The 26,224-nt window shown below is 39.9% G+C and overlaps 1 protein-coding gene, 5 non-coding genes and 1 pseudogene across 6 annotated transcripts; 3 read left to right on the top strand and 4 right to left on the bottom strand.

The window, feature by feature from the left end:
• Nucleotides 1-215: 215 nt before the first annotated feature.
• LOC139651219 (small nucleolar RNA U3) lies at nucleotides 216-419 on the bottom strand (annotated as a pseudogene).
• A 1,063-nt stretch (nucleotides 420-1,482) lies between these two features.
• LOC139651226 (small nucleolar RNA U3) lies at nucleotides 1,483-1,700 on the top strand. The gene has a single exon (XR_011695710.1). It is a non-coding gene; the product is annotated as a small nucleolar RNA U3 (small nucleolar RNA).
• Nucleotides 1,701-2,646: 946 nt separating this feature from the next.
• On the bottom strand, nucleotides 2,647-2,862 carry LOC139651212 (small nucleolar RNA U3). Its single transcript, XR_011695701.1, has one exon. It is a non-coding gene; the product is annotated as a small nucleolar RNA U3 (small nucleolar RNA).
• Nucleotides 2,863-3,925: 1,063 nt separating this feature from the next.
• On the top strand, nucleotides 3,926-4,141 carry LOC139651221 (small nucleolar RNA U3). The gene has a single exon (XR_011695708.1). It is a non-coding gene; the product is annotated as a small nucleolar RNA U3 (small nucleolar RNA).
• Nucleotides 4,142-5,410: 1,269 nt separating this feature from the next.
• LOC139651227 (small nucleolar RNA U3) lies at nucleotides 5,411-5,626 on the bottom strand. The gene has a single exon (XR_011695711.1). It is a non-coding gene; the product is annotated as a small nucleolar RNA U3 (small nucleolar RNA).
• A 10,056-nt stretch (nucleotides 5,627-15,682) lies between these two features.
• LOC139651201 (B-cell receptor CD22-like) lies at nucleotides 15,683-24,401 on the top strand. Its single transcript, XM_071528064.1, has 10 exons — nucleotides 15,683-16,079; nucleotides 16,228-16,449; nucleotides 17,972-18,241; nucleotides 18,676-18,942; nucleotides 19,680-19,940; nucleotides 20,262-20,522; nucleotides 22,334-22,418; nucleotides 22,516-22,576; nucleotides 23,282-23,472; nucleotides 23,696-24,401. Exons 1-10 carry the CDS (start codon nucleotides 15,683-15,685, stop codon nucleotides 23,769-23,771), a joined length of 2,091 nt encoding a protein of 696 aa, XP_071384165.1. The 3' UTR covers nucleotides 23,772-24,401.
• On the bottom strand, nucleotides 24,016-24,231 carry LOC139651218 (small nucleolar RNA U3). Its single transcript, XR_011695706.1, has one exon. It is a non-coding gene; the product is annotated as a small nucleolar RNA U3 (small nucleolar RNA).
• Nucleotides 24,402-26,224: the final 1,823 nt, after the last annotated feature.

The following is a 26,224-nucleotide window of genomic DNA, read 5'->3' as shown; positions in this document are numbered from 1 at the left end:
AAGCAATAATAGCACAAACCTTGGTGGAAGTCTGCGCTCTCCGAGTGCCCTTCTAGTTTTCCCAAGCAATTGGTTCAAAGCTTCAGAAAGCTTGGTTTATCCCATCCCTAGTTATGACTATAATTTAAGGTATTGTTACTATAGTTTGTGACTATACTTCTCCATAATTAAACATAATCAAACTTAATTTTAACATTGTTTACTAGATGAAAGCAACCACTCAGACCATATTTCCTTCCTCAATGCTCCACTAGGAAGCAAAGCACAGTCATCAATGACAGTGAACATATGAACTGAGTCATTATTCACTGTCAGAAGGAAATATCACAACTCATCATGGTGGTTAGTGAGACCAAACACTTTAGAAACACATTTCTCCAGTCAGAAACTATAGAAATGATCCCTGAAAGTAAAGTCTTAACTGAACAGTGGATGAAACCTGGAAGTCATTCATGGGAAAGTCCTTCTCACTCGGGGTTTCTGCTCTTCATTAAACACCAGAAATCTGAGGGAGTTGAGACAAATATTAATTATGAACAACATACAGTGCTTCACTTACAATATAAACTCAGTTACTTATCTTAAGTGGAGAAACTGATGAGTATTGTTTGAAAAGAATCCATCATATAACAGTCAAAGTGATTCCTGTTTGGATCAGTACATGTGGATTTCCATGCAGATTACATACTTTGATCAGAACATGTAGTCATCATTAATGTTTAGCACTTTTAATAGTTTATATATATATATGTGAACTGGGGATGGGACGATATATTGAAATTCAATATATCACAATACAAAAATGTGACAATACGTATCGTGGGGCAGAAAAATGAATGGTGATATCAGCTCCATGTTATTCTGCTGAAGTAATCACAAATGAGACGCTTGACCATCACAGTCTCACAAGCTCTCCATCCAAATTATATTTTTGTCACTTTGTAATGACATTTTTAAATTGTTGCTTACATTCTAGCAAGAGAATGGCATCAAACAGGAAAAAAGGGAGAATAGTGTACTCCAAAAATACCGATGCATTCTTACTTGTATATTAAAAATGCCTTTATTATCCTGGCATGTCCTGGCATGAAAAGATAATGGCATCGCTAGAAATATTTGTGGATCAGAAATAAACATAATTCTGCACAGTCAGACTTTGTTGTCGCTGAACTTTTATTTATCACATTGTATCATGGCTGTATTGAATCATGAACCCCATATCACGTATTGAATCGTATCGTGAGATAAGCAGATCGTCCCATCTCAAATATGAAGTATTACAAGTTAATTTTGGTACACACTGTTGAAAATTAACCTTTTGGCTAAAGGCTAAACTAAAAACATGGATTTAGCACCAAATGTTATTTATGGTTGATATTTGTGTCAAATCCCTCAGATTGCTGGTGTTTAATGAAGAGCAGAAACCCCGAGTGAGAAGGACTTTCCCATGAATGACTTCCAGGTTTCATCCACTGTTCAGTTAAGACTTTCCTTTCAGGGATCATTTCTATAGTTTCTGACTGGAGAAATGTGTTTCTAAAGTGTTTGGTCTCACTAACCACCATGCTGAGTTGTGATATTTCCTTCTGACAGTCAAGTGGACAGTGAGTAATGATTCAGTTCATATGTTCTCATGTGCCTTCCTGGTAATGTTTACAATAAAAATGGTCTTATATTGGGGGCTCATGTAGGAGAGAGGAAAACAAAGACATTTTCTGCTACATTCAATGAGATTTAGTGGATTTGGAGAAATAAAACAAGAAAGAGACAAAAGTCACAAACAACAGATTATTTTCTTCAATAAAAGATTACTGGTAACCCTCCCTCCCTCATCTAGCCCCAGTCACACAAGCACTCCCCATCACAGAATTTCCTATTCCATACACTACTTTCATACACAAATGAAGTTTTTCATACACAAATTAAGGTAGGCCTATAAGAATATAAATTCCTTCTCATATATATGTAAAGTCTACAAATAGAACATAAATATTGTATATGAGCTATACTATTGTCATACATACTTAAACAAATGATATCATGAAAATGATTAAAATACAACCATATGAAGATCTCCATATTCTACTTAACTTCAGGTCTGTTTATATCAGTATATTTTACACTACTCTTAAATGAAAATATATACAAGTAACTTCCAAATCGTTGAATCATTGTAGGTGTTGTTTGGGTCTTCCCATTGCATTTACACACATCTGTCCAGCAGATGTCACCAGTGAGCAGTGCTTGGATTGTTTCAATACACTGAATATGTTTTCGGTGCCGTTTGTTTGTTTGTCTGTTTGTTTGTCTGTTAGCAGGATTACGGAAAAACTACTGGCCTGATTTTCATGAAACTTTGTGGAAGGGTGTAGCATGGGCCAAGGAAGAACCCATTAAATTTTGGAGCAGATCCAGATCCGACTCACGAACAAGCAATAATAGCACAAACCTTGGCGGAAGTCTGCGCTCTCCGAGTGCCCTTCTAGTTTTCCCAAGCAATTGGTTCAAAGCTTCAGAAAGCTTGGTTTCTCCCATCGCTAGTTATGACTATAATTTAAGGAATTGTTACTGTAGTTTGTGACTATACTTCTCCATAATTAAACATTATCAAACTTAATTTTTCACATCGTTTACTAGATGAAAGCAACCACTCAGACCATATTTCCTTCCTCAATGCTCCACTAGGAAACAAAGAACAATCATCAATGACAGTGAACATATGAACTGAATCATTATTCACTGTCCACTTCACTGTCAGAAAGAAATATCACGACTCATCATGGTGGTTAGTGAGACCAAACACTTTAGAAACACATTTCTCCAGTCACAAACTATAGAAATGATCCCTGAAAGTAAAGTCTTAACTGAACAGTGGATGAAACCTGGAAGTCATTCATGGGAAAGTCCTTCTCACTTGGGGTTTCTGCTCTTCATTAAACACCAGCAATCTGAGGGAGTTGACACAAATATCAACTATAAACAACATACAGTGCTTCACTTACAATATAAACTCAGTTACTTATCTTAAGTGGAGAAACTGATGAGTATTGATTGAAAAGAATCCATCATATAACAGTCAAAGTGATTCCTGTTTGGATCAGTACATGTGGATTTCCATGCAGATTACATACTTTGATCAGAATATGTAGTCATCATTAATGTTTAGCACTTTTAATAGTTTATATATATATATATGAACTGGGGATGGGACGATATATTGAAATTCAATATATCACAATACAAAAATGTGACAATACGTATCGTGGGGCAGAAAAATGAATGGTGATATCAGCTCCATGTTATTCTGCTGTAGTAATCACAAATGAGACGCTTGACCATCACAGTTTCACAAGCTCTCCATCCAAATTATATTTCTGTCACTTTGTAATGACATTTTTTAAATTGTTGCTTACATTCTAGCAAGAGAATGGCATCAAACAGGAAAAAAGGGAGAATAGTGTACTCAAAAACACCAAGGCACTCTTACTTGTATATTAAAAATGCCTTTATTATCCTGGCATGTCCTGGCATGAAAAGATAATGGAATCGCTAGAAAGATTTGTGGATCAGAAATAAACATAATTCTGCACAGTCAGACTTTGTTGTTGCTGAACTTTTATTTATCACATTGTATCGTGGCTGTATTGAATCATGAACCCCATATCACGTATTGAATCGTATCGTGAGATAAGCAGATCATCCCATCTCAAATATGAAGTATTACAAGTTAATTTTGGTACACACTGTTGAAAATTAACCTTTTGGTTAAAGGCTAAACTAAAAACATGGATTTAGCACCAAATGTTGTTTATGGTTGATATTTGTGTCAAATCCCTCAGATTGCTGGTGTTTAATGAAGAGCAGAAACCCCGAGTGAGAAGGACTTTCCCATGAATGACTTCCAGGTTTCATCCACTGTTCAGTTAAGACTTTACTTTCAGGGATCATTTCTATAGTTTCTGACTGGAGAAATGTGTTTCTAAAGTGTTTGGTCTCACTAACCACCATGATGAGTTATGATGTTTCCTTCTGACAGTGAAGTGGACAGTGAGTAATCATTCAGTTCATATGTTCACTGTCATTGATGACTGTTCTTTGTTTCCTAGTGGAGCATTGAGAAAAGAAATATGATCTGAGTGGACACTCTAAGCTCCTTAACAATGTCAAAAATAAGCAAGGCTAATATGTTTCTGAAGAAGATGATTCCAGTCTTACTGTAGTGATTAAAGGTGAGATAATGGCTTTTTTTTATGTAGAACGTCTGTGTTGACATGTTGAGATACAGATTGTGAAAATGTTTTCTTTGTTTGTTAGTGGAGCATTGAGGAAGAGAATATGATCAGAGTGGTTATGTTTAGTAATGTAAAATAAACTGTTTCTATGTCTCTTTATAGCTAGGAAAGGATAGGTTTAGTTGTGCGTGTTTACTGAAATCAAGGAACACTAAACCAAATCACACAAGATATCCAGTATAAAAACCTCAAATCAGCCCACCTAATGTGATCAATATAAAGTGTTGTTAACTACGTGTTAACCTGCAGTTTTTGGAGCGAGGTGCTGCAGTTGCTCTTCACCCACTGTACAACTCCAAGGATGATGGGAAACGCCTTGAGGTGACCTGCAGAGGATTCACCAACCACCAACCTTTATACATGTTGCTGGTACACAGCCATGCACAAGACTGCAGAGCCACCATAGAGCTTGCAGGGACGGCCTCAAGATGAAGAGACATCATTGACTATCCATGCTACATGGACACAAGCTGGGAACTAAAGTATCTATAGCCCAACCAAAGCTCATGAAATGCAGCTGAAACACTGCTGCCCCAGCACTAGGTACAGTGTGCTGCTGTCAATTGGAAACCTCTCAGCTACAATATTTGCCATATTGATCTGTTTGTCAGTCAATATCATTTGCATGGTAAACGCAAAGTTTATTTGGATTGACTGATTTAAAAATCCACTAGAGCAGTGTTTCCCAACCCAGTCCTCAAGGACCCCTTTTCCTGCAAGTATTGGTTCCAGCTCTACTCTTGCGCACCTGATCCAGTTAAGGTCTTAATGCTGATTGGTAGAGACAGATCTACCTGAACAGAGCAGCATGAAAGTGTGTAGGCCCCAGTGGGATCAGGTGTGCAAGAGTAAAGATGGAATAAAAACCTGCAGGACAGGGGGTCCTTGAGGACCGGGTTGGGAACCACTGCACTAGAGGGAAGCATTGGACTGTAGAAGCAGCAAGAGGCAGTGTCATACACAGACACCCAATACAACTGATGAGTGAGATAACACCTGCCATGCTGGAGAGAGTGGCATGGGATTCCTGAGAAACAAACCATGGTCTCATCTCCACTTATTTTTCCTTCATTAAAATACATTATTAGACTTAATTTTAACATTGGAAGTTAAGAGTAACCACTCAGATCACATTTCCTTCCTCAATGCTCCACTAGGAAGCAAAGAACAGTCATCAATGACAGTGAACATATGAACTGAATCATTATTCATTGTCTACTTCACTGTCAGAAGGAAACATCACAACTCATCATGGTGGTTAGTGAGACCAAACACTTTAGAAACACATTTCTCCAGTCAGAAACTATAGAAATGATCCCTGAAAGTAAAGTCTTAACTGAACCGTGGATGAAACCTGGAAGTCATTCATAGGAAAGTCCTTCTCACTCAGGGTTTCTATTCTTCGTTAAACACCATCAGTTCAATAAATTTGAACCGAATAGAAACTATAAACAACGTAAAGTGCTAAATGTATATTAATTATTTAACTGGTAAGTCAATTTTTTTAGTTTGCCAAAACTAAAAATGACACAAAAGGTTAATTTTCAACAGTGTGTATCAAAATTTACTTTTAATAGTTTATAAGCTACTGTATAAAGCTTATTATACAAATAGCAAAGTTCAATATATAAATAGCAAAGTTTATTATATAATAACAAAGTTCATTATATAAATAGCAAAGTTCAATGTATATGTCAAAGTTTGATGCAAAGATCAATAAATATTTCCATACACATGCTAACATTTTGTAACCTGAATGTAAGCTAACAGCACTGAAGTTTGCTAGCAAGAGGGGAATTAGCCAAACCTGAACTTGAACTTGCCATCCAGTTAGTTGGTCTCAACTCTCCAGCTAACTGTGTTAACTTTCACTGAGTCACAGATCATGTTAACAGACAGCTGTGGGGTGTGAAGAATACAGAGCACAGAAACTAATGTGTAGTAGACGCAGCACATTAGCATATTAGCACTTAGCATACTCTTGCTGCCATGTAGCCAGACCAGAGCGTCAGTGATGGAGTCTAGTGTGATACAAGCCTGGCTGGTTCATTATGAGGCCTTTCTCCTTAAATCCAGGAGCTTATTAACACTGAGCTGGCAGACTGGCAGTTTTCAGCATTAGCCCTTCAGTGTAAGAGTGGTTGTATGCTACCATCCTGTATTACATCTAGCATGAGTAGAACAGATTTCTATAGAGTATGAGACGGCCTACTATCATTTCATTCAGCTTCATTTAATTTCTACAGTATAAAATCAGACCTTTTGGTAATAAATCAAGCTGAAGTTGATTTCTGATTCCCAGCTTCGCATTCACAAGTTAAGGGAATATTCAAGGGGAAAGCTAAATCCGTTTACACATATCTTTCACTTCAGCTATAGAGTAGCATAATATTAAGTAAATCCTTTGTTGTGTTTTGCATTCAATCAGTATTTAGATTCAGTGCAGGTGCATGGCTCTGTCTCAAACGCCTAAAATGCCGCCTATGTAACATTATGTTAATCATGCCCAAAATATCCATGGCTTCTAACCTCGCCACCCAGTTATATAAAGCCAACCCACGGTGTCAGCAGTGTTATTTTTTTAGGTCGACGGCAGTGTCTTTCCGGTGGGAGCAGCAACTCTGTCACATCAGAAATGTCAAATCTTAGAGCAGAAATCCTTAATAAATTCATAATCTGGCATCAGAAGAGAAAAGAAAGAAAGGAAAGAGATGTGAAATTGTTCAACTTCCATCATTTCATTTACAAGAAGTTAACATATTTAGAGAATGTAGAAGAATGACTGTTTTGACTCTAACTACAATACAGATAGTCATGGAATTCTGGACAAAATCATATCAATAAAAATATTCTCAGATTGGGTCCAAGAGACACAATCTCATCAAATGGGGGTCGGTGGCTCTAATGTGGACTAAATTAGGTGTTTTTGATATGAAAAAGGTTGAGAATCACTGGAATAAGTGTCAGGTTGCTTCATCAAAGGGAGTGTAAATATTTGAATTCCATAATTAATTTAGTAATAAATCAGACTAGTGAATGATAAGTAGTATCTGATTTAAATGTCGTAACACGTAAGTAGAGACAGACAACTTCTCAAATGGAACAAAGCCTTTATCAAATGGGGGTCTGTGCTCTAAAACGTAACATTATCTATCTAGGGATCCTTGAAAAAGTTTGGAGACCCCTCGTTTCAATATGTCTTTGTAACTTAACATATTGCAACAAGTCAGTTTCCATTTAGAGAAGAAAGATTGAGCATTTTAACAAAAGCACTCATGATTTACACCTCGGTTGATTGCCTGGAAAAAACTAAGTGGACAAAGTGGAGCGAGAGCTGGTGACTGACAAGATATTATTTAGCCGGTGTGATGAATTATTACACCAACCGGTTACCAAACTATCAGTTATAGAGGGATTGGTCCTGAATGTGCGCTGAGGGCGAAAGGCCTTCTGTCTCCTTTTGTTCTCACTTTGCCTGAAAAGCCTGAAAAAAAGTTGCATAGTGGTGTGCTCCTGAATAACACAGTGTCTCATAGCAAACCTGGAATAGGCAGAAGACCTTATACACACATTTCAATGTCAGCTTTATATCTCATTGTGTCCAGTTTACCTGCTTGAAATGGAATGTGTGTATTTGCATGGCAAGTTATTGCGTCTACAGGCCAAGCCTTACAAGGAAAACCTTTTTCAGTGTTGAATGAATGCAACAATATATGCATCTGACTGTAGATAATGATGAAAGTGACAGTAGATTATTTTGTGTATTTCCGGTGTAATTGTGGTTAATTAGAATAGATATTGTATAGAACCTATTAACTAGTTGGCTGGTGGCTTTGATAAGAAAATTGGTGAAAATTATTGTATACAAAAAGGATGGAAGCAGTTATAGTACACCCAGAGAAGGATGCTTCACATAGGGTCTATGCAAATGAAACAAGCAAACTGGTGAGTGTGCTGTAATGCTGTGCCACTACAACGTTACAATAAGGGGAATCTGACTAGAAGGAATACAAAGGTCAAAGGTCAAACTCCTGGTCTTCTATTTATGCCAAACCCTAATAAGCCATGCTCTTATTGCATTAGTGGACATTAAGACTAATAACGCTACAAATTCTGTTCTTTTAGATATGTCACACTATTTATCGGCTGCTGCAATAACACATTAGTGGAGTTTTGGTGAGCTGTAGTGTGGAAGCTGATTCTGATTTATTCTTAGAACAAATCGCTTGTGGTAATGTTTATAGAAGTGTGTCAGAGCAGTCACTGTGACTAAGACAACATGGATGTGGTTTGACTCGTTTGTATTTCGCTGGCTGGCATCAATATTTTGGTCAACTTTTATATGGAACTGGTAGTTTTGGATCTGCTGTTGTGATGGACAGTACAATAATGCAAGGCTTCCTGTTCAAGGCATTTAAGTGGGCTAACAAACTAACCTGTTGGATAATGTATATCGGTCAAAACTAAATGCTTCAAATAAAATATTTTGTGTCTGAAATGATTGGGTTTTGTCTTCCTCTGTGGTCCAGTACTGTGTTTTTTTGTCATGGTGGGGAAGTGCTGCATTTCTTTCAGCTGGTCTTGCCATCTCTGGAACAGGGCTGCCATCTAGTGGCCGTGGACTGTAACAACACCCAGTAATACCACTACCCAAGTATTTAGCTGATGTGAAATAAACTGCTCATTTTCACTGTATTTACCTGGGTAGCAAGAGTAACAATACTGTAGGAACGATACCATCCTCTGTCTAAATCAAGTCTCAATCTGTCTCAATCACATACTTATCCTATCTATATTCAGCAATATGTTAAGACATGTTTTAGAGCTGCATTATATAAATAACTTATTTTTGACTAAAATGTCAGATGGGACCTTATTATTCCAAGGTCATGATGTGACATCAGGATGAGGTAAATGTGCCACAGCAGTTCCACTTTCATTTCTGAGTTTGACAACAGCATTTAAATTGCAAAACCACACAAACAATTGATACGATAAAAACATAAAAACAACTATAGATCCAACTCAGCTTTGATATTTTCTCTACAACATTGTATGTCCAGCTGTCTTAAATACATGTTGGGTGTAGAGCCACTTACTGAATTAAAACGATACAGGCGGTGCATTATTTTAAAGATATCATTGGTGATATCGTCTATTAAGGGAAAATACTGTAAAGGGGGGAGGAGGTGTCAGGTGGTGGGTTGCAAATGGGTGATGGGGTGAGGAGAGGGAGTGAGCACAGGTGTAGGTGTGCTAAGGTTCTTGGCTTGTCCTTTTTTTTCTTCTTCTTCTCCTTCCTCTTTGGGATAAAGAGTTTGATAAATCTCCTCATCAGGGAAGGCTTCCTGGACTGTTTGTGGAGTTCTTCTCCCACCTCTTTTCCATCTTTCTCTCCAGAAAGATTGTGGCTGGTCAAGGCCTCCTCTGCCTTCTCCTTCTCCTCATTCTGTTGCTTCAGCCTGATCACCAGCTCCTTCACCGCCTTGAGCCTCATGGTCTGCTCATGGTCTTTCTTGACCATTTCCTCCATTTTTCGTTTGAGGGCTTCCTTCTCCAGGTGGATGGCATCCTTCTCCTCCTTCTGCGTGGCAATCTCTTGCTCGAGATTTTCGATTTCTTGCCAGTGGGCATGCTTCATCTCACAGATCCTGTTTTTCATGGCCAGCTCATAGGCACTCTGGAGATTTTCTTTGCATTTCAGTTCTTTGCGGAGGTCCTCGTTCTGTTGGCTCAGGAACTGCTTCTCCTCCTTCTCTGCCTTCAGCTCAGTGGAAAGCTGCTTTCTGCAGTGGCCCATCTTTCTCAGGAGAAGTCTCTTATCCAGTATCACCTGGTGTTGTTCAATCGTCTTCAACTGAAATGTCTCGAGTTTCCCAGCCAGCTTGTCTGGGTTATGGAGCTTTTCTTTGAGTTCCTCTATTTCTTTGCGGAGGTTGTTGTTTTCTCTGCAGAGGAACTCCTCCTCCTCTCTCTGAGGGTTAGTGGCCTGCTCACGTTTCTTCTGGAGGGCCACATTCTCCCTCTCACAGGCCCAGAGCTTCATGGCCTGTTCCTTCATGTCTTTGCGGAGCTCCTCGTTCACTCTGCGGAGGCATTCTTCCGCTGCATGTTTGTGGCCTGCTCCCTGAGCCAGTCCTTTTCTTTCTGGACGGCCATATTGTCCTTCTCGCAGGCCTCCAGTTTCATGGCCTGCTCCTTCAGGTTCCTGTGGAGGTCTTGGTTCTCTCGGCAGAGGAACTCGTAGCCCTTGTCTGCCTTAGGCTCCCCGCGTCTTCTTTTGGCCATCTCTTTCTTGAGTGCCTTCAATTGATGCTGCAGACCCATATTTGCGTGGATTTGGTCCTCGTGTTGAGATGAAATTATCATATGAGGAAAAATGTCAAACTTTAACACAGTACTAATAACTCATGTGGTGTTGCAAGAGTAGAGTTGTCTTTATCACTCTTGTTTGTTCAAACTGAGATGTCTTTGTCATCTCACCTCTATGTTTCACCACTGTCTGTTTTCATTTTTCTGTGGACGCTCCCTTTCTCCACCAGACTCTTCATGTGTTTACAGTATTTGTCTGATCTTTTTTGTGTATTTTCAAGTCACTTCTTCACAGATATTTCCCAGTTTTGAATCCACAAGCAGTTTGATTTCTCATCCACTGTCCTTATAGCCGAGCCTTATTCACCTGTAGGAATCTTGTTCATGTGTTGCTCAGGGACTCAGATAAAGGACTTTGGTCACATTTAAACCCATGCAGCATAACCTTTTGACCACAAAGGAAAACAAAACTTTAGAGGAAACTGAGACTTTATTTCTCTCAGACTGTGAACAGACCACCTTGCACTTTATCACTGTGTCTTCATTAACTAGACACATTTTCCAATATTATCTTGCTGGAAATTGATTCTGGTGTAAACACTCAATTCCTCTTTTCTCCCTTGTGTTAAAAGTTCTTTATCCCAAACAATAAATGAGGACTGTGTCGTGTTCCTGCTGGTCCAAAGATCAACAGTAGCCATTTTGGATGAATACACCAGACATTATCCTCTGCTAGAAGACCCATTGGCTTCCTCACTGGCTTTCACTGTAACTCCCTCTGAGATGTCATACCTACTGCAGTACCAAGGGTCAAACTGATAATTTCATCACTGATAAATTAAAGACAGCTTGTTGGTCAGGTAACCATCACTGTCTTTTTGTTAACACATCGATTTGCGCCCTAGCTAGAATCTAGTAGAAGCTAGTGTTAGTAGGCCTACAGGGTAGTAGCTGCATGTTTACATTAGCATGTTGCTTTGCTAAATTAGCCTGTTCACTAGCTAACCGAGCTAACACCAAAAAAACAACTGTTTATTCAGATTAAGTTTTGTGTCACATTAACAAATTTGGAAGAAAATCTACCAGACTTTTACTTATTACTGAATTGGCCTACACCCAGACCACAACATTTAGGTATATTTCTCTTTTTCTAGCATGGTTGTTATATATTTAGCCATTATTTGCATGCAGTCAATTCTCCGGTGTACCTCCAAAGGTGCCAGCTGTGGCTGATAGTGTGATAGTGTGGTTGATTTCTCTCTCTTTTCTATAGTAATCAGTTCCTCAGTTTGCAAAACAGCAAAACTAGTCATTTCTGCTATTAAACCTGATGATTTAACTGCATGGGACATTCATGCATGTTAATGATGTGAAGAGGAAGTAAACCTGCTCTTTTTTAACAGCTCGTTTCTCTCCTGTCTCCAAACTGAACCATCCACAGACGACCACATCCTTCTCCACTCCAAGTTCTGTCAGATAAATGTTGTTTTCATGTTTTGTTTTATGGCTTATTGCTTAAAATTTAACAGCCATTTGAAATGTTATCATACTATTCTTTTGGAGAACCAAACATTGCGTTTATTCTTTGTTCTAAAACAACAGTAATATATATAGAATAAGTACAATAGGCGGAACATTCTCACCTAAATATCAGTGTTTTTTTGATGCGACTGATATACTTCTCTTACATGATCTACCTGCTGATGTGTTTTAACGTCTCTGAAGCCACAACAGAGAGGAGAGGACCAGCTATGAGCTTTACAGTGGCAGCAAGTGGATTTCTTGTCTTCCTTCTGTCTCTGCCAGGTATTGTATATTTTTAGATATATCTTTTTGTATATTTACTCTTTAGGCATTTTGCTGGCACTTATTCAGAGCAACCTACAGTGAGTTTAAGGGTAGAATAAGCTTAAATTCCAAGCTTGCCACTATCCTAGATTGCACTATTTACTGATCGAGCATCAGTAGTGCAACAGTGCGATGAAAAGTCAAAGCCACATTGCCCTGAAAATCATTCTCTTTGTATAAGATCAACAAAAGTAAGGCTCTGTTGTGGTGTGATGTATAGGCCTATCTTTACAACTTTACAACACAACACCTTCTCTTCCATTTCTTTAAAACTGGAGGTCTTGAGTGTCTGTGTGGTTCACTTTAGTGTTCAGATCCTAGAATCATCTTTATCTGTCATATAGTAAACATACAGTAAACATACAGTAGTCTATGTTGTGGTCATGACTGAAGCCCTCAGTTTAAGTGTTCACACAAGTGATGCCTCTCTTTATCCCTTTACCTTAAGACTGTAAATTGTAAAGTGTTGTGCACATTAAAGACAGTGCTATTTCAAATGATGGTGCAGCTGGCGTTTGCTGGTTAAAAAAAAAATTCTAAATGGACTCGTGTTTATTCATCTGCAGTTCATTTCCGAAAGGCTACATGTCCATGTTGAGGGAAAAAGTTAATCATTCAAGAGCCAGCAGCCAGTGTTATTACTTTGACAGTAGCCTACTGCTTTCTTTTAAAAAGAACCACAATTTGTGTTTCGCCGTTTAGTGAAACGGATGTGTGACTATTCGTGGCAGATATGTCCTCATTTCTCATGGTAGATTTCTCATTTGCCAACTTTAACTCTACTTTACTATGTCAACATTATTATTATACATCTGTACCAAAGTCTACCAGTTCACCATGATGTTCGAACATCAGTGTGTGCCGTGTGCATTTATGGATAAGACTAATGGGTGTTTGGAACATCTAGGTGTCACATAGTGGCTTTGAATATTTTACCACAACTCAGTGATAAGCATTTATCACCAGTTTCCTGTCACACTCCACTCAGCAGCAACATGACCACAGTGTGAACAGACAAGGAACAGAGAGGCAGCAAACCAAGCAAAGTACAGACTCTTTTTTATTTCCTGCATCTCGCCCTTCTCATTATTTATGTTCTTTTAATGCATTCCTGTTCCTTCTCTACACTGGACAACACCCTGCCTCACTCCACATAGTGATTCATTGTAGAAAGCCTGTGTACATCTTCCACTGTCCTTGGCCCTGTAAATTCATAATATGTATGACTGAACATAAACTAAAACTAAAACAAACTGAAGTACCTTACAAAGAGGAAGTGAAAAGAAACATAAAAAAGTCCCAGATTTTTACTCCATGAACTGAATACAACAGTGAAGTGCTGCTTTATTTGTCCACCCCTCAGAAAATGTATTTTTGAGAATTTTCTTTCCCTTTTATCAGCTGTCAGAACACAAAATGATGATAAAATTAATTAAGGGAGTTATTAATGGAGGCGATCCCATTTAAACCTCCATAAACACCCTCTTAATCTTGACTCTGCTTTCTAATTTAATGAAAAATTCAGGGAGACAGGAACTTTCCCATTAATCCATTAATTCCACTTAATAAACGTGTAAACCTGCACAAAAGGCATGAAAACCCCTTAATGGCTAGAGTCTCTGTGAACCAACCCATGAATAAATCCCTTATAAACCCATGATACTAAACTTACTTTTTTAAAGCTATGTTATTTTTAATGTTTATATAATGGAGAAATTAAGGACATTTCAGGGATGAAATGAAGGGGTTTGGTTTTGTAGTGTCCAGTGACTTCCAGTGAGTGCAACAGCAGAAAGCACTTAAAGGAATAAAAAATATTCTGTCATTATCTACTCACCCTCATGCCAGTTAAAACACAGGTGAAGTTTGTCCATATAACACACAGGGAGGTCGCCAGCACAGCTCCATGTCAGCCTTCTCCAAAACAACTGAAGTGAAAGGGGACCGGTTCTTTAGAGTTCCAAAAAGAGCAAAAAATGACCATAAAATGATTCCATAATCCAAGTCTTCTGAAGCCAAACGATTGCACTGTGAGTGGAAAAGATCTATATTTACACCATTATTTCACTACTGCCGTGTTTTATGAAAATGTTAACCTTTCAACCCTTACAAGATACGTATTCAGTTCTACTTAGATAGATGCATGATGAGGAACTTCTATGACAGCTGCTGCACTAGATCAGCACTTGTTATTCTGAGGAGTTTGATGTTTTCCCAAGTTCCCTTTTCCCAAAAGCATCTAGGTGCCTAGATCGTCTTTGTCTCATTGACTTACAATGGAGCTGAGATGATGTGAATGCCAAAGTGGTTTTAAGAAATATAGTCGATCTCTAGCAGATTCACATACTGTCTGGTGTTAATATTATTTAGTATTGTATGTGTCGATACACACTGACTGTGTATCATGTAATGATGATGGTCAATAGACCATAGACTCATAAAGTAATGACAGAACAACATATATAAAAAATAGTATCATAGAGTTGTAGAACAGTAAAGTGGTGCCACTACTGTCTTTTGCAAGTGTTAATATTAAATCTGAAATATGACATATCCGTGTCTTACGTGATCTATAATGAAATCAAAATGACTTTGATAATGACCTTGACTGTGTGACCTTGACCTCAAGTCGCTTTAAATACCGACTTTAAATATCGACTTAGTACCCCCAAACACCTATAGTTTGGTACAACAATCATCAAAATTGGCCCATAAGTTGCTGAGATCTGTCATTTTTCATCTTATTGGCCCAAAATAACCTTGACCTTGACTATTACTATGTGAACATGACCTCTAACCTCTTCAGTCACCTCAGAAATTGACTCAGCACCCCAGAAAACGTATAATTTAATAGCAAAATCATCAAAATCGACCCATTAGTTGCTGAGATATGCTACTCTTTGTTCTTGGTGGCCGCGGGTGGCAGCCATCTTGAAAATATGCAAATAAAAAAATTGCCCCCGCCCAAATTTCATGTTATCATCTAGAAATGTTGACTACACATCCTAAGGATGCCAAAAATGCAAAAACCTCAATGACTTGTTTTTTGAAGGGGTCCCACCTGATTTTGGATGTTTTCCCCCTGACTAATATTGTATATATTTTGTTTGATACTGTGAGAGGAAGCATATTTCCAGTGCACTGGTCGCAAATGGCAATAAAGAATCCTGAATGCTCCTGAATAATGAAGCAGCTTCACTACAGATGAAAGTCTGTCTTCTAATGTTTTTATGAATCTGATTCTGGTTTCTGATGTGTTCTGTGTTACAGTGGTACAGGGTCAGGATGACTGGGGAGTGACTTGCACTTCTACTGAGATCTGTGCCTTAAAAGGATCAACAGTGGACATACTCTGCACCTACAGACACCCAGCCTCCATAGATGACCTACCTATCACAGTTGTAAAAACATTATGGTTTACTAAAGAGGACGGTCATAGACCTGTGGATCTGAGAACAGACTCAGAGTATGAAGGCCGTGTGGAGTATCATGGTGATCAGAAGAACTGCAGCCTGAGAATCACAGACCTGAGAGAGACTGACTCAGCTGTGTACAAGTTCAGGTTCATAACAAACCATCCAAATCGGAAATTTACTAGTCCATCTGGAGTCACTTTGACTGTCACAGGTAACATTTTGATCGGATGATTTGCTAATTCAGTTCCAAATACAGCTCAACATCTGTGAAATGGTATTGTAATAGTGTGTGTGTGTGTGTGTGTGTGTGTGTGATTCTAGTCTCCAGTGACATTTCTGTTCCATGTTCACATATCCAGCTCTCCAGGTTCTCTGGGTGTCCGGACGAAGGACTTCTTCCCAGACACGGCTGAAGTGTCACAGCAGTTGCTATCTAGCTGGTCGTCCTTCCTACATCTGGTACCAGAATGGACAGAATATTAAGGGCAAAACGTCTTCTTCTTACACAGGATATGTTGGTGCTGCACACAGCTATTCCTGTGCTGTAAAAGGACAAGAGGACTTTCGCTCTCCTTCAGTGTGTGAGTTTACTCCACAGTGTATCACTAACATAACGCCATCTGGTGGAGCCTTTTACCCATGTATTTAAAACATGGGTAAAAGCCCCCACCCCACCCCCACCCTGTCTGTGTTAGTGCCATGCTCTATCCATTGAGCTCTACAGGAACACTACTGCTGTCAGTATCCCAACAAGGAAAAAGAACAAAACAGTAACAGAAACAGAAACAGTAAAAGGTGAAATTCTAATGCTGCTGTTTAAAAATGCTTCCATCTTTCAGGTGTCTATGATCAAACCTGCAACAGAGTGACTTACACCAACAGAGCCATCTGTGCCTTGAAGGGCTCATCAGTGCACATTTCTTGCACATACGAGACTTATGGATATTATGTTACATCAAAGTTCTGGTTCAGTCCAAAATATAGTCATCGGTGGTATTCCTCAAAACCTGAGGACCTTAGAGGGGACTCAGAGTATGCAGGTCGTGCTCAGCAGTTTGAAGAAAAGAAAGGACGCTCCACTCTGAAAATCACTGACCTGAGAGAGAGCGATTCAGCCGAGTATCGCTTCAAATTCAAAACACAGAATTATGAATGGGGGAGTGGTTTTCCTGGTACAACTCTGACTGTCACAGGTACTGTTGAACACAAACTTATATATACAACAGCATGGTACATTTAAACTAATGGATGACAACTGTATGTGCACAATACTGTGGAATATTCTGACTTTAATGTAAAATTGAAAGTCATTATATGATCAGCATGAATTTGTGTACTCCTCCATTCAGACTCTGACTGGATTATCCATCAGGTTAGTTAGTAGTGCTCCACAATATTTCACTTCTAGGAATAGTCACTGCTATTTTGACTGTACGTGTGTGTGTGTGTGTGTGTGAGAGAGAGAGAGAGACAGAGAGAGAGAGAGAGAGAGAGAGAGAGAGAGAGAGAGAGAGAGAGAGAGAATAGTCTCCATTGACATTTCTGTTCCATGTTCATATATCCAGCTCTCCAGGTGCATGTGACCAGATTATCAGTCGACCAGTTTTCTACCTGGGCAGAGCTGAAGTGTCACAGCAGTTGCCGTCTAGCTGGTCGTCCTTCCTACGTCTGGTACAAGAATGGACGGAATATTAAGGAAGGAATTACTTCTTCTTATACAGGCAACTTTTATCCTGGAGACAGCTATTACTGTGCTGTAAAAGGACAAGAGGCTTCCCGCTCTCTTTCAGTGTGTGAGTTTACTCCACAGTGTATCACTAACATAACGCCATCTGGTGGAAACCTTTCACCTAATGTACTGTACCATGACTGCATGTATTTAATATGGGGGTGACCCCAGTGGGACTCCCCTCCTCCCTCCCCTCAGTTTGTCTGTCTGAATATTTGCATAATCATAACTATCAGCTTCATTCACAAGCCTGCTTCTCTAACCTTTAGGATCCTGCCATCCCACAGCTATTTACTATTAAGAATTTAAATAAGTTCCATGATGAAACACATCCTCATCTTAAAGTTAGTACATGTCAATATCATTTCTTCCAGATGCTCCGAATCTTCCCTCAGTGTTGGTGAGTCCCTCTGGTGAAATAGTGGAGGGCAGCTCAGTGACTCTGACCTGCAGGAGTGATGCCAACCCAGCAGCTACTTACACCTGGTACAAGGAGAATGGAAATCCAGACCATAAACCTTTCAGTACAGAACCACAGCTCCACTTTGTTTCCATCCAGTCCTCTGACTCTGGAGAGTATTACTGTGCAGCTGAGAATGAGTTGGGGAGAAACAGAGCTGCCTCCACCTCTATTAATGTGAAATGTGAGTGAAATACAACTAGTGTAAAAGCAACAAACAGCTTGAATATGTCAATTTTTATTAAGCAGGGAAAGGTTTTTTTCAGCTCTACCCTGCTTCACTTTCACACCTGGGAGCTGCCCAGTACAAACACAGTGTGTGACTGTAGTTCACTGAGCAGCTCCACTGCAGCACCTGGAGATGAAGTGCCTTGCTTAAGGGCAAAGTTACAGCAGATGTTGAGGGACAGTAGAGCGTTACTTAGTCACTGTTGCCACCAAGATTTTCCCAGCTGATGTGGGGATTCAAACCATCAGACTTCCAGTCACAAGCTCACATCCAAATTTTCAGATGCTGCCACCGACATAACTGTTTACTAATTTTTTAAATACAGCATGTGCCATTGTTAAAACACATCCTCATTTTATAATTAATCCATGTTACTCCATGTCCTCCAGATGGTCCCAAGAACACTTCAGTGTTGCTGAGTCCCTCTGGTGAAACAGTGGAGGGCAGTTCAGTGACTCTGATCTGCAGGAGTGATGCCAACCCAGCAGCTACTTACACCTGGTACAAGGAGAATGGAAATCCAGACCATAAACCTTTCAGTACAGAACCACAGCTCCACTTTGTTTCCATCCAGTCCTCTGACTCTGGAGAGTATTACTGTGCAGCTGAGAATGAGCTAGGGAGAAACAGATCTGCCATCTCTATTAATGTGAAATGTGAGTGATAGCTCATTAATCATACAATGTAGAAGCTACCAGCAGCTATTTTAGTTTTTATTTATCCAGTGAAAGGTTTTGCTGAAAAATGGCCCAGACTGGGTCACCACAACTGAGCCACAGATACTCCACCTACCACCCTGCTCCTCATAATATTGCCATCAGTTGTTGACAAGGCATCCATGCTCTCTGCCTCCTCACTGTCACATCTTAGCAACTTCAGGATCATAGAAAATCCCAACTGTCCCTGTCATATGTGAGCTTACCTCAGAATTGTGATATTTCCGATAGCACATGAAGGCAGCACAACAGGTAGAATACCAGCTAAGTTCAGCATTATGGTGCTGCATGCGGTCGCACTGATGTTAGTTCTTGGGCTTCAAAAGAAATAAATCTATTTGTGGCATTTGGTCACATCTGCTTCAAGGGACTTCGCAGTTTTTCAGAACTACTTTTGCACTTTTATTGGTTTTGCATTTTGCTTTGTTAGGTCGACTCAGTCTTGATAAATGCTCAACACAATCGCTCTGTCACTGTCAGCTCAGCAGATGAAAGGTAGAGTGGAAGAAAATAAAGTTGGGGGGGCAGATAGACCCCTTCTTGTCACAACCCTGCTTCTCTACACTTTAGGCTAACACCACTCCCACAACTTGCTATTAACTATTTAAATAATTATGTTCCATGATAAAAACACATCCTCATCTTAAAGACAATCCATGTTACTCCATGTCCTCCAGATGGTCCCAAGAACACTTCAGTGCTGGTGAGTCCCTCTGGTGAAATAGTGCAGGGCAGTTCAGTGACTCTGACCTGCAGCAGTGATGCCAACCCAGCAGCTACTTACACCTGGTACAAGGAGAACCGAACACTGCATGAAGGACCAGAGGAAAGTTACAATTTCACCTCCATCAGCTCTGAGGACAGCGGGACGTACCACTGTCAATCTGAGAATCAATACAGACAGTTAAACTCTTCCTCTGTATTCATAGATGTCCAGTGTAAGTAGAAAACATTAGCAAATGTCTCAGGCCGACAATGGCTTTAAGTACATTTTAGTCATGACACTCTAGTCATGCAAACCTCCTGAGAATCTAACAAGCTCAAGCGCACTTGTTCATAAATAAAGACCTCAGCAGACATTCATTGGCTAATCAGAATTGCGCTTTCTACAAAGCTGTGTAATAAGCTCATATATTATATTACTCACAATACAAATTTCTTTCCATATCTCACAGTAAATACTAGTGAATTGTCTCTGTATACATTTTGGCTGAAGGTTCCTTCATTATAATTAATCCATGTTACTCCATGTCCACCAGATGGTCCCAAGAACACTTCAGTGTCGGTGAGTCCCTCTGGTGAAATATTGGAGGGCAGCTCAGTGAATCTGACCTGCAGCAGTGATGCCAACCCAGCAGCTACTTACACCTGGTACAAGGAGAATGAAGCCTCACTAAAAGCATCAGAGCAGACCTTCACCATGAGTGACCTCAGACCTGAACACAGTGGGAATTATTCCTGTGAAGCCCATAACAGAAGAGGACGTCATACCTCCACCTTACAGTTGACTGTTGTGGAAGGTAAGTAATCAATTCAATTCAATAATAAACAAAATGTCTAATGTCAAATTGTCTGATAAGGTTTGTTTCCAAATTTAGGTTACTATGACTCAGTAAACTGTATTTAGCCTTAGTCTACTTCAAAGCACAAGTTGTAGCTCAGAAGAGTCACATCAGTTAACCTTTAACAACTGTGTTTTGGCTACTAGCCAGGAAGATAATTCCACAAAGCAACAGATGTTAATATGAATGTACAACTACTAGCCAGTAGTTAGCTAGCTAACAAGCTGACTGTAGCATACCCAGATGATGTGGTCAAATGTCTTGATGCTTCATGAATTTATTAAAATCCTAACGACACACCGTGAGAGCTGAGTAAAAGAGCTGATCTTCAATTATCAAAATACCATAATCAACACAATATATAAAATGAAAACAAAGTGTACAGTGCATGCTAATGAAGCATAAATGGCCACGAGTTTTGGTTATGGCTATATCATTTATGCTACCGGACGGCATGGTGGTCAAAAATAACAACCCATGAAATAAAATATAAATGGCAACAAAAAACACATTCATACCTTGTTCACTCTCCAACTGAGGTGCTAAATCAGTACAGGTAGAACCTCCTTGGTTCCAACCTGAAGAACATTTTTAATCACGCCTGTCAAGGTCAATGAGACCATAGCAGGTAACGGAGGTCGCGCCCCCTCCTATGAGTATAATAACCCCTGCACGGTCTCATCTCCTCAATCTATTTACACTTCACCTCGCTTAATCTGAATTTTAAACTGAACACTTCGCTAGCGACTCAACTGTCCAACTAGAGGTGAGCGAGCTTCCTTCCTATGGCGTCGTTATCTATTATCGTCGTTATTGTTTAGCTTCACTAACTAGCTGCATTTTTGTTTTCTTCTACCATTTAGCTCTGCTAATGTGTGGTTTTTTGTTTAGCTTTGCTAACGAACTCTGCCATTTCCATACTTGGAAATTAGCTCGGCTAACCTACAGTGGGATGGCTATCTAGAGGAAGAAGAAAACCGGTGGGTCTAGCAAAGCTAGCAAAGCCAAATCTCGCCCGTTGCCCAGTCCATGCAGATTTTTCCTTTCTGAGACAGACACTCACCAGGCCTGCCCAGTGTGTCTTGGCATGTTGCACGCCAAAGCAGCACTTGCTGACCCGGAGTTGTTGTCTGACGATGGGATGTCTCTTGCTGCGTCAGGCGGTTTTTCTGAAGATGTAGGCGATGTCGGGGGCGACAACGAGGAGGGGGAAGAGACACCTCAAGTCCTTGGTACCCTTGATGCCCCTATGGAGCCTGACGGTACCACCCTGGCACCATTCAAGCTGTGCTGCCGTGGGGCCAACTGTTTGGAGGTGCCGTGGCCCGCTCCACCTCCATGCCAGCAGCAGATCAGGCTGGCAGGGCATTACTTCCTCACGCCACGGTGAGACACAAACTACTGGGGTTTTCCGACTTTATGATGGAGCTTAGGCGCACTTGGACATCCCCCAAGGCTTCGCTTTACCTTCCACTGCTTCCCCTGTTTTGACGGCCTCTGGACCCACAGGGTTAAATCGAGAGACCTCTCTGTTATCGTTTGCACCGATGTCAAAGAGACCTCGGTTAAGCAGACAGTTACACCTAAGCACAACACAACAAACCCCCACACACGTTCCCACATTGTCCCAAATTGTTCCACATTCACTGGGTCAGGAAATGGTTGTGTCCCCCTCTTTTTTTTTTTTTTTTATCAGTCAGTAATGGACCTAAACATCCTGTAATCCCCTAATTAATTGTCAGTGTTTTCATCTGATCTCCATTTCCCAGGGCCACAGAAATCAACAGCCCCTGCAGTAACTTCTACTCTTCTCCTGGTTATCATACTCCTCATATTTGTCTTCCTATGGATTAGGTGAGCAATTCTGTTTCACTGTGGTTATGTTCACTTAGGCATTTAAAATTCAGCCATTTGTTCAGTAATTCAATTGTTCATTCATTCTCCTAACCAGAAGGAAGAGGACCTCCAAACAACCATCTGAACCTGGAGAAAGACCAGACAACAGACTGCAGGTGAGGAAGAGGAATTAAACAATTCCAGTGCAAAAGAAAACCACTTTCCTCACGCAGTCTGGCTCCCCAGTTCAGACTCCTGAGTCACTCCCTGTCTTCCAGTGCAACTTGAAACTCATCTGACTGAGTATCACTTCATGTCTCTCTTTCCTCTACCTTCTTCACCCAAATAAATCATATCCTCCTCTCTCTATCACCTTTTCTTCTATCTTCCTCCTCTTGCACTTGATCAACTTCCTCTCTTCTTTATTAAAAACATGTCTATCTTTTCTCCTTACCTTGTGTTTCTTTACCTAGCTCTTCTCTGTCTGACAGGAATATTTGTGTCATCATCACTGTGGGTGCTGTGGCTTTGACTTTTTTGACTATTTTGTAGTTGGTATCATGTTGTTGTTCTACTGTTACATTCATTGTTATTTGGTCTGAATAAGAGAGTCAGCTAAACATCTAAAGTTTAATATGAATGTCTGCAATGGGGGGGTTAGGTTCACTAATTTCTGAAGAACACAGACAGTTCAATCCACATAAATGTCACTATATTGAACAGAAAGGCCTTAAAAGGGCCTTAAGTAATCTAAGAACTTTATTGACCTCTATCGGCGTAGGAACCACTAGGAATTGCAACAACATCAAGAGAACTGATTTCTTCCCCGCCCCTCCCATCCCCTTGTATTTTATTTTTCCTAAATGACTTTAAATTTCTAGGCTAGAAATTTGATCTTTCAGACACAACCGACAGAGCAGCAGGACGACCTCGACTACGCCACCGTCCACTTCTCTAAGATGAGGCCAGATCCTCTCTACTCCAACTTCAAGCTTCAGAGAAGGAAGGAGGAGGAGGAGGAGACTGTCCAGTATGCTGCTGTCAAGTTCAGAAGACCCCAAACTGCTCCTGGGTGAGCCGGCCTTCACATTACAGCTGAGCAAAGCACCACAGGCACATTGTCCTTGCTATGAGCATGCATGAGTTTTAAACAATGTGCAAGATTTTTATAGATTAGAACCATTTTATTACCGTTGTGTTTACATGTTCTATTTGTTTGAACCTGTTTTGAATTAATTCATGTTTCTTCTTATCTTCAGAATGCACTAATTTATCTTTTCCCCCCTCAAAACCAGAAGCCAGGAAGCTGACGAGGATCCATCTGAGCTGTACAGCACAGTCCAGAAACCCCACACAAACCCCAGATTCTGAACACTCTCTATTTTTAAGACATGGTGTTATTTAATCTTTATTTTAAACATATAAACAACATACAACAATATAAATATGTAAAGCTTTTCTGTGAAACCACTTGGCTTCATGTTTTTTTGCTCATGCTTAATCGAAAGATACAGGTCAGCTCTAAAGAATATATATCTCTTGCCAAAACTTTACTTCACTTGATGCAAAGGAATAAGCTGCCATACATTAGACACAGGTTAAACCCTAACACCCATCCACTCAGATTGTATTCCCTTCCTCAATGCTCCACTAGGAAGCAAAGAACAGTCATCAATGACAGTGAACATATGAACTGAATCATTACTCACTGTCCACTTCACTGTCAGAAGAAAATATCACAACTCATCATGGTGGTTAGTGAGACCAAACACTTTAGAAACACATTTCTCCAGTCAGAAACTATAGAAATGATCCCTGAAAGTAAAGTCTTAACTGAACAGTGGATGAAACCTGGAAGTCATTCATGGGAAAGTCCTTCTCACTCGGGGTTTCTGCTCTTCATTAAACACCAGCAATCTGAGGGATTTGTCAGGAACTGAAGTGCGAGCAGAAATTCAGCTGCATTGAAGCACAACAAAGAACGTTCTTCACAGAAAGTAATGGTGCAGTTCTACACGACCATCATGGAGTCCATGATGGAGGAAGGGAATATGTTCTGAGTGGTTGGGTATTAGGTAGTGGTTGGGTATTCCTTTGTTTCGAGTGAATTAAAGTTTTGGGAAGAGATGTATTCTTTAGAACTGACCTGTAGCTTTTGAGCAAAAAAACATGAGCTTAAGTGGTTTCATGCAAGAGCTTTACATACGTACATTGTTGTATGTTGTTTATACTGTATGTTTAACTTTTATGGTTGTGACGATGCTGCCTTCTTGGCCAGGTCTCTCCTGAGGTACAGCTTTAATCTGAATCCCGGATTTGTGCGTAAAATGTTCGTACGCTCGGTTTAAGCACAGATTTTTGCATACGCACTGTTTATGAATGAGGCCTGTAGCAGCCAATAATGTAATAATTACCATTAATGTAATAACTGCCAATAACGTAATAATTTTTCTGTTCTGAATGTAATAAAAGTCAATAACGTAATTACTGGCCAATAATGTAATACATTTTCGGAACCAATAATGTAATAACCTTTTGCGCATAATGTAATAAGTTATTATATTATTGGCTGGTTATTACATTGTTAGCTGGGTTTTAAAAAAAAACATGAAAATGTAATAACTGGAGCCGATAGTGTAATAATATACTTATATCACTTTATTTAAGTTTTATTTATTGGCTATAAAGTGTCACACTTCCATGACACTTATCCTTACTGTTGCCTCTTTCAAATAGCTGCTCAAAAACCTGACCACACACACACACACACACACACACACACACACACACACACACACTAGGAATTATGACTATTTGTTTGTGGTACATTAATCGGTTGGTGAGAACTAAATCTTCAACACAAGCTCTGAAGGACCAGGGTTGAAGATTAATTTGAGATGCAGCTCAGCACTGTCAAGTTTTTCTAGTAATAAATCTGTAATAAACATTTTGTTTTAATAATAAAAGATAACTTAAATTAGCATTTTGACTAGTCATAATGTAAAAAAAGATATCTTAAATTAGCATTTTGACAGGTCATAATGTAATGAGAGATATCTTAAATTAGCATTTTGACAGGTCATAATGTAATGAGAGATATCTTAAATGCTAATGCTGCAGCAGCTGTAGTAGTAGCAGTAGCAGCAGCAGTGTTGTTACTTGCCACTACTGACTAAAACCACGCGGCTTAAAAGTACTGCTGCATTCCCTGGAGCCCCTGGTAAAGCTCTTACTGTGGACTTTGACAAGGCTACAACCCTGTTTTTTTTTTGTTTTTTTTGTTTAATTTTTGTTAATTTTGCTAGTTTGGACTGGGTGGCAGGTTTGCGTGTCTTTGTACCAACCATCAGCTCTTCAATGAACCGGGTCTCTTGGTACCCACCACCGGCTCTTTAACGAACCGTTATCGCTAACCGCCAGACCGCACAGCTGTTCAACGAACCGCGTTCACTAGCCGCCACGCTACCTGGTCCAAACTAGAAATTAACTAGAAAAAGAATAAAACTAAAGAGAAAGTCTCCAAACACGCTCATCAAGTGTTCATCAATAGCTACTGGTCTGCATTGAGGAGCGTGTAAAGAGGTTCCACAGAGAGCCTCTTGCTGCGGTCCAAGCATCAGCTGTACCAGAGCCCAGGGGAGGATACCTTACTGAGGAAAGGTATGAGACTCAAGACCTCCAGCGCCGCCTTTTATCCCCTGGCTGCTGCCACCAAACAGCAGAATTCTGATTGTGATGTCATCACACAGAGCTGAGACTCTGATTGGTAGAGCCATCCAATGATGTCATAATCGGTTAGAATGGAGAAGTGATGCCGTGTTCTG

Source organism: Centroberyx affinis, unplaced genomic scaffold (assembly GCF_046629955.1).
Source record: "Centroberyx affinis isolate AG114_WGS23_722 - 3 ecotype Tasmania unplaced genomic scaffold, CSIRO-AGI_Caff_v1 ptg001606l_1, whole genome shotgun sequence".
NCBI classification, from domain to species: Eukaryota; Metazoa; Chordata; class Actinopteri; order Beryciformes; family Berycidae; genus Centroberyx; species Centroberyx affinis.
The sequence above is the reverse complement of the archived record's forward strand: the minus strand, read 5'-3'. Positions and strand labels throughout refer to the sequence as shown.

Excerpts from the sequence above, each read along its gene's own strand:
- LOC139651201 (XM_071528064.1), top strand. The coding sequence starts at position 15,683 with ATGAATCTGATTCTGGTTTCTGATGTGTTCTGTGTTACAGTGGTACAG. Across the intron at positions 16,450-17,971 it reads CTTTCGCTCTCCTTCAGTGT|ATGCTCCGAATCTTCCCTCA; the intron begins GTGAGTTTACTC and ends CATTTCTTCCAG. Across the intron at positions 19,941-20,261 it reads TGTATTCATAGATGTCCAGT|ATGGTCCCAAGAACACTTCA; the intron begins GTAAGTAGAAAA and ends CATGTCCACCAG.